This window comes from Beta vulgaris, chromosome 3 (assembly GCF_026745355.1).
Source record: "Beta vulgaris subsp. vulgaris cultivar EL10 chromosome 3, EL10.2, whole genome shotgun sequence".
Classification (NCBI taxonomy): Eukaryota; Viridiplantae; Streptophyta; class Magnoliopsida; order Caryophyllales; family Amaranthaceae; genus Beta; species Beta vulgaris.
Genome location: NC_079204.1, coordinates 53,443,262 through 53,454,260, shown reverse-complemented (window position 1 = coordinate 53,454,260; position 10,999 = coordinate 53,443,262). Strand labels below are relative to the sequence as shown.

The following is a 10,999-nucleotide window of genomic DNA, read 5'->3' as shown; positions in this document are numbered from 1 at the left end:
TGGTTTGGAGTGAATCTTTACTACTGACTTTTTTTCGTGGGTATTTTTTGTGAATGAAAAAAACAAAAAGTACATTAAAAAAAAGGTAGCAAGGGAAGAACAAAATACATGCAAAATAAAAAGTATGAACAAAAAAAAAAATTCTCTCTTTGTATTTTTTTATTTTTTTGAGGGTGGAAAGAACAAAATAAGAGAAAAAGAAAGTAGATTTTTTTTAGTTTTGAACTTGTTTCATAGAGTGTAATAAGCTACAGTACAGTAAATTAGATGAAAAAGAGAGGAGAGAGAAATTAAGGAAGTCATGAGCCTCACAGTGGAGAGACGTTTGAGGTAAGAGCTACTTGAGAAGATTAGCTAGCTGCTTGCAGTTGCAGTTGCAGGTGGTCTTGTCACACAGCACTTTCTCGCTTCTTGCTTTAAAAATGGAAAGAGAACGGATACAAATAAAGGAGGTCTTTTTTCAAATGGATATACTCCCTCCGTCCTAATTTATTTGCTACATTTTGTCATTTAGGGGTGTCTCAATTTATTTGCTATATTTGCAAATATTTTCATATATAGTACATAGGTCCCACACTTTATTTACAAATTTGTCATCACTCCCTTCTTGATTTTGTAAATGTTTCCATATATAATACATAGGTCCCACAATTTACCTATTTGTTTTTTTGTTAATTCCATTTATGTCAATGATCCCCACTCCCTCCTCGGTCTTTGTGAAAAAGTGCTTGTAACAAATAAATTGGGACGGAGGGAGTATTTAGGGGGTCTCTCTTGTTCATAGATATAGATCTTGAAAGCAGAATATGTGGTCTTATCACACAACGTCTATATAATACTAGTATATATGTATGTATTGTCCGCCAGTTTTCCTCCAAAGTCTCTCCTAGAGGCTAGAGACCCATCAGGAAGCCTTAATAAAGTATTGGAGTCTTGGAGATGTATGCATGCATGGTCTATTGGTCTTTAAGCACATCAACTCATAAATACTCGCGTTCAAAGTTAGATTTTTGTTGATCAATGTCAACTTATAAATAAAAACCATGGGAATTAGGCTTTGTTCAAAGAGAATTATACTAACAAAACGAAAAAAGGTTGTTATTATGTGTCTTAGGTAATGAAACATAGTAGAGGCGATCAAAATACAGGCTGGGATGCCGTTATTAAAAATATGTATGCACAAAGGGCCGGATAGGTTGTTCTCCAAAGTCCGTTTTTCAGGACAAAATTGAACTGGGCCAAAATTTTGACTAAAAAGTGATTTTTGACTCGTCCCAAACAAAAAAAAAAAAGTTAAGTTGGGCCTAATAATGTGCCGAAATCCATGCATTTTTCAGGCCGGGCCAGACAACCTTTGATCGGCCCTAAACACAAAGGGAGTAAAACAAAGTATTGTCAAGTACTTGTGAAGCACGGGCTACACAGCGTAGTATAGCTTAGTATTTCTTCAAGGTAGAAATATACAACAAATTTGCGTAAATTTCCACTAGATGTTCCTTAATCAATGAATCAGTTCATTGTTATGCTATATCCACTCAAAACATACTTAAAGCAAAATGTTGGCCAGCTTTCCTAAAATAGTAAAATATGAGGAGGAAACTTAAGGTCTAAATCTGGCTGGTTTCCTTTCCACATTCAATCATTGAATTCGCAGGCACTAAGAAGAGATCCATCATCCATAACTATTCATATGAAAGTAGCGTAGCTTTAGCCATGATTCACGAGCAGCAATCTGACAGTGTCGCGCGCTGAGGTAATAACTGGGGCATGCATGCAACCTTGCCATGTACATACCGAGTTGCCCATATTCACAGAAAACAAAGTATAAAAGGTAGAAATAGTTATGTTGATATACACTTTTGTTCTCCACTAAACAGATAATTGTTCAGTGTTGTAAATTTCAGAAGATTACCACAAAAACCCTACTTCACATACCATTACTTTCAGAAAAATTCACAATCATGCTGTTAATACAAAAATATACAAGATTGAGGTAACTCTTCCTGGAACAATTAACAAGTCAGCTCTTTACAAATGAATAGTGGGACTGAGGAAGCCTACAGAATAAGATATAGGTATGTCAGAAGAAAGCGCGAGAAGTGAAGGAACAAAAACATACAAAGGCCCTATCATTCTAGATTTCAAGGACTGAATCCTTTGTGTATAAGCATTTCGTTGCAAAGAGCATCCCCTATAAATTCCGGATGTTCCTGAATGATGAAAAAAAATAGCACAGTTGTGAAAAGTGCTCCAATAGAACCGAAGAGAGAAAAACGGATATCAAATCCAACAAGCAACGTGCAAAATTGTACAGTACTTTACCTTGCAGAATGTGGGTGAGAACCACTAACAACCCCTCTAGCCATACTCATTCTCCTATTTCTTTGATCATTTTCCTTGTTCATACGCATGGCGGAAACTTCCTTCTCCATTGCTGCTACTTCTCTTCTCATTTTCTTTGCTTCAACTTCCATCGCCTTGTTCAGAGTCTCAACCTTCTTTGATAACATCTGAGGAACTCACACACTAAATATTAGATATGACGTAACAATCACAGCACTAAGATTAAGAGAATGCTTATTTGGGAGCAAAACATTTTCCTGGAAAAGTAGTTTTCCCATCTTCTGTTATTTCAAGATAGTTTTCCAAGGATGAAAGAAAATTTTCCTGAATGCCACATTTTCCTCTGTATTTCTGACCTCCTACTCATATCCATTTTTCCTCTCCTCTCTAGAACTTTTCTTGCAAGGAATCAAACAAATGAAAACTACTTTTTAGTTGTCTTTCCCTCGGAAAATATTTTTCACAAAAGATTATGTTCCATTTAAAATGTTCCGACGAGCAAACAGAATCTAAGATAGAAAATAGTTTGGGAATTACAGCAGTATCTAACCTCAATAGCATCATCTTTATCCTTTATGCTCTGAGCTTTCTCATGACAAGCTTTTCTGAGACTTACCACTTCCTTTTGTAACATATCATACAATGCCCCAGATACATAGTCATCGCAGTTTGTTTTTGTTTTTTCAACTAGATTGTGATCATCCTCTTTTTGGGAGCCATTTTGGATCTTGTCAATACCATTTGAAGTTGCAATGGCCATCGTTGGACATGGTTTACCTCCTTGCGATTTATCACCACCATCAAACGACAGTGAAGAATTCTTTGCATTCTTTAGTAATGCAACAGCACTATTAGATCGCAGGGTCCCGGATGGAGAAATTGTTGTTCTCTTAGATGTTCCATTAGAAGCCAACCTTGAGAAATTCTCCACTCCTCCAAGAGATTGGCGCCTTGATCTACCACTGCTTATGCTTCTTCTTTCTGGGGTGACACGGGAAGGGTTGACATTCGCAGGTGCTCTTAATCTTTCTTCTAAAACTTTAAATCTCAGTTGGTATTTCTCCTGATGAATAATCAATCACATAAGCTTTAGTCAACAATAGAGAAAGATGTAAAACAATGAAGAGAAGATAATTCCCTCACTTTTAACTGAGCTTCTGCTTTTGCTGTGCGCTCAGCCACAGCAAGCTTATCCCGAAGTTGCTGCATTTCTCCCTAATAGGAAATAGCAAACAGAATGAACATTTAGAAACAGTAAGTAACCCACATCTACAACAATTTTTCTAAAAAAAAATGTGTGCTTGTTATGCCATGTTACAGCTATTACAGTTGGTCCTTTTTTCAAAATGCCTTTTTCAGTTTCAACCCCGTCTCTGTCATTCTACTCATCAGTCAAGAACAGAAGAAAGCAATAATACACACAACAAACATGTCAAGGTATTGATCATATGAGGGAGAAAGGTGAAACTAAATTTAGGCTCCATAACAGCATACCCATTCTATCTTTATAAGGGTCATCAATTCATCATGATAGCCAATTGTAGACCAAACAGAAAAACATGTTTTTATAATAGACCATCAAGAAAAAGATTCCGAGGATCACTATGTGGACCTTTGCTAGTTATTCTTTTTAGAAGGTGAAAAAAATTGGATATAGAATGCATGTTCATTCCTCGAAACGCACATCAGGAATTACCATGAAGGAACATTAGAAGTTTGAAGAGAGTTTCCTTGTGTCAATGCTCCCCCCCCCCCTCTACCAGAAGTTCAACACTAGGAGATAACTGGTCATACAAAAGCAACAAAATAAAAGACGGGGTTCAAAGATTACATGCCTGATAATATTTTCTCTCTTCAAGCCATTGCTTTACGGGCATTACTTTGTCATTTCCGTCTTTCCATTCATTAGCCACCACAGTGGCAACCCTATTTGCGTTTACTTTAGCACGAGCAAGCTCCCGGTCTAGAGTTTTCTTCTCCTCCTATCAAAAAAGGAGTTCAGAATCAGCGTAAAGTGCATCCATAGGCAAACACCAAAGTTTTTTTTTGCTTGAAAATCATCCATCGTGAGAAAATTTACATTCATTTCCTGCACTTTACGCTGGTAATCACGCACAGCGTTGGCAGCAGCTCCACCGGCCAACACTGCCTCTTCAAGCTCACGAACTGTTTGTGTTAACTTTTCAACTTCAGCTACTTTTTGACGATGCATCTTGTCCACAATTTTGTTCTCCTCCTGTATCAATCCATATAATTTCAATAAGCAGCTGAAAAAGACCATATTGCCACACGATGACTTGAGTAACCAAAATCGTGTACCTGGCAGATCTCAATCTGCTTCATCAACTCCTGATTCTTGTTTTGCAAATCATCAACCAAGGATGCTTTCGCCATAGCCATCTCAATGGTCTTCTCCGCTTCCAAAAGTGCAGCCTCCTTGGATTTTGTGAGACGATCCAATGCCCTGTTGTCATCCTGCAATTTCGCAATCTGAAAAGAGAAATAGACCACTTACTCAAAAACTCCAACCAAAAATGAATTTTCAACCACGAAACATAATAACATTAGGGATATGGGTATTGACGATGTACCCAACGATCATGCAAAACACCACAGATATTTAATTTTGAAGAAGAAAGTAACTTATGGTTGATGCAATACCAAAAAGAAGATATACCTCCTGCTTAGCCAGCTTTAGCTCTGCCTCTAGTGGTGCAAGGATGGCCTCTATAGGGGGCATATCATCATCCTTTTGAGCAGCGTGTACTCGTCTAAGTGTGGCCTCTGCCGCAAATTGTGCAGCAAGGGCTGCTTTCTTTTCTTCATTTATCTTTTTAATTTCAAGGTTCTGCAAAATTAAGATAACACCACTTCGTTATAGCATCCAAAAATCAAATTCTATGGTTAGTTATCTAAAAGAAGGTTACAATATTTATGCTTGGTACCTTGCTTTCCAGAACAGCTTCAGTAGCTTTTAACTTTCCATCCACCTTCTGAAGCTCTTCATCAAGCTGCAATACAGAACAAACCAACTTTTGATTAACAAACAATCCAGATTCAATCTTATACAAACACAGAAGGTGTATCAAACATAAGCTTGGGGGGGGGGGGGTAATACAGATATTATGCATATCACTATGATATGGTGCTAGCGAAAAGCAAAATCTGATCTCCCTGCCAAAAATGGTGGAATTAGTCAATTATGATGTCATTTTTATGTAAAAGAAACCAGAAAGTCACATTAAGAGTCCTTGTAGAGAAGCGTTGTTTTGCAGCTCGACCTAGATTCATGATTTCAGAACTTTGTACCTCTAAAATATTCTTTTCACAAATCTACTTCAACAAAGAAGATCTTCTTCAGAAGATAAATCCTTGGAAATTAATCAAGTTCATTGAATTGCAATGTCCTCTGTTCCATTGACAGGAGAAAACATGAGTAACTTGTCATTCTAATCATTAATGACTATGATTTGTTTGTTAACTTGCTCTAAACAATGAATGTACAACATTCTATAATACTATCATGTGCCACACGAGAAAAGCTACCGTATTTGCCACTAACAGCTTGATTGGTATTTTTTTCATTGAAGCAAAGAGGGGGGAAATTTTTTTAATATATCTTCCGTTGTTTGGTTTAATGGAAACAATTAAAACAAATCGATGTTTGTTAACTACATAGCTTTAAGAATGCAAGATGGGGAAGGGGAGAGAAGAAGCAAGTTTTGACAAATTTATAATTTCTCCGTCCTCCTGAAACTGGACAGTGAATATTATATCAACTTCTTTAATCATCACTTCCTACGAAATATCATCTGAATTTCAGCACTAAATATACTCATTTAATTGCTTTCTTTTTTTCTTTTCCATCCAAATCCTCCCTATCAAACAAGTTGTAGATAACATTAGCACAATGTGTGACTTGTGTAAAATCTAACATCAAAATGCTTGATAAGGCCAGAATTGCAGTCACATATAGGTTCCTAAAGCCTAGGCATAAAGGCAAGAAGTGCAAGTGCGCACGTAAGCAATTATGTTCCATAGGTAAAACTATGATTGACCCTGTAAAGAGTATTTACATGCTTACATATAGCAACAACTAGCTATAAAGCATTGATAATTCATAACAATGTACCACAACACCATAGCATTTTAAAAAGAGGTGTAGATCTAATAGATCCGATTATAAAAATAAAAAGCTTAAAGAGAAAACTTTCTGAAGCAGGCAGAGGCATGCCTCTCGTGTCTCCAATTCCTCGAACTCCTCTACGCCTCTCTGTAATCACCTTGCCTAGAGCAAAGCTGATCACCCAGTGTACCACACACCTAATTACATGGTGTGTCTTTCCATACACTGGTCTAAAAGATCGAAAAAGAGGAGGTATTATAGAGCAGACTTTAAGTAAGAAATACCTCTTCAACTGCCTTTTCTTTAAGGCGTTCTGAGTGCCTCAATGCCTTGATCTCTGCATGAGTTTCTCCTAATTCCCTATCCTTCTCTGCAGCATAAACACAAAAGTATACATAAGATATCCAGAAAAGAATTATAAGAGAACATCATATTACAGTTATAGAGATATTACTTCTGCTGCCATCTGACTGTGCACCAGCTTATGATAGCAAACATCCTACAGTTTGAAGGACGGTCAAGTATAACTATGATTACTGGATCTAACGTGGGTATAATTGCTAAAAATAATTAATTTTGAGTCTGCTACCCCATTCCCATAAAAAAAGTGAAGGGAACTCAACCGAAGAGGTTAATGCTAGTTACAAGGCATATTATTGAAGGAAACTCAACTAAAGAGGTTAATGCTAGTTACAAGGAACATCATACATTTGTAAAATGCACAATTATTACTCGTGCCATATCAGGAAATCTTACAGCAATACTAGGAAATGTAGCCAATATCTACATTCATAAGCAAAAACAAATTCATAAATCATTCACTACAACCACTGACTGCATATAGTGTCTTCAGCAGCTTAAAGTTTAACCTACTATTTAGGTATACAATTTGACGGCTGAAATCCCAATTTGAAGCCTTGTCTATCCCCATGTAACATGCAGATTCACTAAATTGCTTTCACTAAATTGCTTTCACTGCTCCAAGTCTCCAAAAACAGCCATCATAATATACATCCCAAAATTATGACTCACATAGAGCCCACCAGGATCCCTATATATTCACCTAATAACAATCTTTTCACTTTCAATATTGAGTATTTGTGTTTCTATGGAAGGAAGTTGTATTATAGGGATGTTAACTACTCCCTCATTTTCAAAAAGAATGCTGGCATTTTTCACGCCATGCCGTCCTAGGAAATTTGTAATTTCTCCTTTAGTAAGAATGTATACTTAAATTCTAAGCTATTACTCAATACAAGAAACAAACTTTAATTTACCAATTAGTATTTAATTTCTTTAATAAAAAAATTCAATAAATATACAAAAGAAATCTACTAACCCAAATCCAGAATTCACGATTTTTTGATCGACAGATGAGACCGCACTATAATTCAACAAAATTTTACAATTTGCACTTGTTAAAGAGAATCATATGCATCATGGAGAAAAAGAAATTTCTCAAGGGAGCCTTATCATCAACATTCACTTTAACACATAATAGCATATCCAATTAATAGGAAAAAGAATTTTCCAAGGAAACATCATCATCAAAATTAACTTCTCAATCTAGATGCTTTGCTACTTCATTGATATCAGAATAGAATATAAGAATACATTATTGCAACTCAACACCAAAAAGGATGAAAAAGAAAATGGATAATTTAAATCAAAGAACATGAACCCTAAAATTACAACATGCTAAATCACAACAAAATTTCTCTCTTTATATTAAATTAAGAAATAAATAATGAATAGAGACAAAAACCTCCATTTAAATTAGAACTGAATCATTCGATTAAAAAATACTACTAGAAAAACTGCAATGATCCTAGAATTACAAACTCAATTAAAAATCATACATATATTTATAAAATATAAAAAAAAGAATCTTTTACTCCATTAAGAAACAAACGATCAAATAAACTGACAACATTCAGCTGTCTTAACGGAACATCCTCTCCCAACCTTGACCAACTTTCATTCTAAGATACTTACGCCAGAAATCACACCGACTTTTCAAACAATAAATTTATACCTCCTTTTTTTTATATATATAATTGCACCATTTAAATTTCAGCATTATTTACATATTTATTAGATAATTTTGTCAAGATCTTGTTAGATTCGTCTTAATATAAACTTTTGAAAAATCTCTTTTTTAAAATTTTTTACTAGAGAAAATGTTAAAATTGTGCATATATGAGGAAAAATATAAAAGCTTTCATTCAAGTAAAAACCCATTTCCTTTTTTTCTCCAATAACAATTTGAATGCTAATTAAATTAAAATAAACCCATTAATATGAGGAATAAATTAATTCTACCACAAACTTTCCATTAAACACAACCCAAAAAGTTAATTTTTTTCTAACTCCTTTCTTCATCAATGAAACTCAAAAGTACCAAAATGCCAATAAAATAAAATACAAACCCACAAAAAAAAAGAATAAAAAAAAATGAAAACCCAAAAAGTTGCTAAATTTCTCCCAAAAAAAAAGAACCAATTAAATCCTAAATCATCTATCAAACTTATAAATGGCATTCAAACTTCACCAAAAAATTGAAAAAAAAAAACTCAAAAAGTTGTTAAATTTCTCACAAAAAAGAAACAACCAATTAAATACTAAATCATCCATCAAACTTAAAAATGGCGATCAAACTTCACCAAAAAAATAAAAACCCAAAAAGCTGTTAAATTTCTCTCAAAAAAAAAAAACAACCAATTAAATCATCAATCAAACTTTAAAATGACGATCAAACTTCACCAAAAGATGAAAACCCAGAAATTTGTTAAAATTCTCCCAAAATAATACAATCAATTAAATCATAAAACATGTAGTACCAAACTCAAAAATGGCGATCAAACTTCAAAAACAAAAAAAAAAGAGAGAGAAAATAAAAACCTCGAACTTCATTTTCAAGACGAGTAAGCTCAATACGAACAGGATCAGAACCATGTAAAAAATGAACAACATCTTCAACCTCAGAATTTACTCTAGAATGTCCACCACTCTTTTTCCTATACTTAAATGATGCTGATGACGTCAACCTCGCCGGTGCTGCCGTCACTTCTCCGTTCGCCATTTTTGAATTTTCCGGCGAGATCTGGTTGGATTTCGTCGGAATTAACAAACAAACCCTAGAAAATTAAAAAGGGGGATTTTCAATCTAGAAATTTAAAGTAGTAGTAGGAGAAAGAAAGTAGTAGTAGTACTATTTTAGCTGTTGGAATATTAGGAGAGAGAGAGAAAGGAGGAGTGAGTTTGGGGAATGAGTTTTTAAAAAAAAATAAGAGGAGAGAGAAAGTGAGTGATGTGAATGTGAATGTGGGTTTTTGTTTTGTGGCTTTTTTTGAAATTGGGGATTTTGATTTTGATTTTGATTTTGAATGAGATTTATAAAGGGGGGTTTTAGGCGGGGATTTAATTGGAATTTTGGCATGTTTAAAGGTTTTAATTAAAAAAAAAGTTACGTGGATCGGATTTACAATAACTTATTGTTTATCGAAAATTAAATGATGGCTAGTTTTCGTTGATATAATCAGTTTTTGTTTGATATATTTTGTTTGTATATGATATAATCATCTTTTATACGGCTCGTTTTTGTATATAATATACCATTTCCATAAAATAAGTTTTCGTGTAAATTTTTTATTGCTACATTTTTCTTAAATACTTGTTTATTTTTAATTGCTATGTTTTCTTATTTGGGATATTTGATCCATCATAAAATAATACTTTTATATTTATTTTTCTTTTTTCCACCCAAATGCCAAAACTACTACTTTTTCTCATTATTTTATATTAAATGAGTCAAATAATACACTCTCAAAAGCTTGAAAGTAACCTTGCATAAATTGTTGTACATACAAAAATATACTAGCAATTAAAAAAAACAAAGGGAGTAATCTGTTTTTGCTAATATAACAGTTTTTGTATAATAAAATCAATTTTGATACCGGATAATCCATATAAAAATGTTTTGTTTGATTAGTGAAATTCATAATTAGAGAATGAAAAGAAGGATTAATTAGGGTGATGAGATTGTTGACACGTGAAATGTGATGGATGTTTCTGTTCTGTTTTTGTTCTGTGTTTCATTCCCTGATAATTTGACTCCTATTATATTCTTTTTTAGTCTTCTAGATTACTAGATAGTAGATACCTGCCGCCTTCCAAATAGTAGGACTGTTATTTGCAACCATTAACCAACGGTAAAAAGATAAAACTCAATTTACCATCTTTAAATCACACAAGGCCCCAATTAAAATAGGCGGTCTAAAATAAGACGAATCCAAGACTGAATTTTTCTAACAAGTCCATTATATTTCACTCAAATTCAACACTATTTTAGTCATCTATTCTCTTCTCCTTCCTTTTTTTTTCTTGATTATCGAACTACAACATATAATTTCAGAAAAACAACTCGGTTTACCAAACGGATTAAACTAGTCACTGAATGAATTCAAAAATATCATTACTGAAATATTAAACTGGTCACCAAATAGATTAATTTGGTTCTTAAATAGATTA

At 34.0% G+C, this 10,999-nt stretch overlaps 1 protein-coding gene across 1 annotated transcript; it reads right to left on the bottom strand.

The window, feature by feature from the left end:
* Nucleotides 1-1,807: 1,807 nt before the first annotated feature.
* Nucleotides 1,808-9,825, bottom strand: LOC104889493 (microtubule-associated protein 70-1). The gene is made up of 11 exons (XM_010674725.4): nt 9,371-9,825; nt 6,754-6,839; nt 5,289-5,354; nt 5,021-5,191; nt 4,663-4,833; nt 4,424-4,579; nt 4,179-4,325; nt 3,487-3,558; nt 2,894-3,406; nt 2,323-2,510; nt 1,808-2,210 (listed from the first exon to the last, which is right to left on the bottom strand). Exons 1-11 carry the CDS (start codon nt 9,549-9,551, stop codon nt 2,192-2,194), a joined length of 1,770 nt encoding a protein of 589 aa, XP_010673027.2. The 5' UTR covers nt 9,552-9,825; the 3' UTR covers nt 1,808-2,191.
* Between the last annotated feature and the right edge of the window lie 1,174 nt (nt 9,826-10,999).

Bases quoted from the DNA above. Each gene is read 5' to 3' on its own strand.
- LOC104889493 (XM_010674725.4), bottom strand. From the start codon at position 9,551: ATGGCGAACGGAGAAGTGACGGCAGCACCGGCGAGGTTGACGTCATCA. The intron at 5,355-6,753 runs GTATTTCTTACT...TCTGTATTGCAG, and splicing joins AAGAAAAGGCAGTTGAAGAG to CTTGATGAAGAGCTTCAGAA. The intron at 4,834-5,020 runs GTATATCTTCTT...TTCTCTTTTCAG, and splicing joins TAAAGCTGGCTAAGCAGGAG to ATTGCGAAATTGCAGGATGA.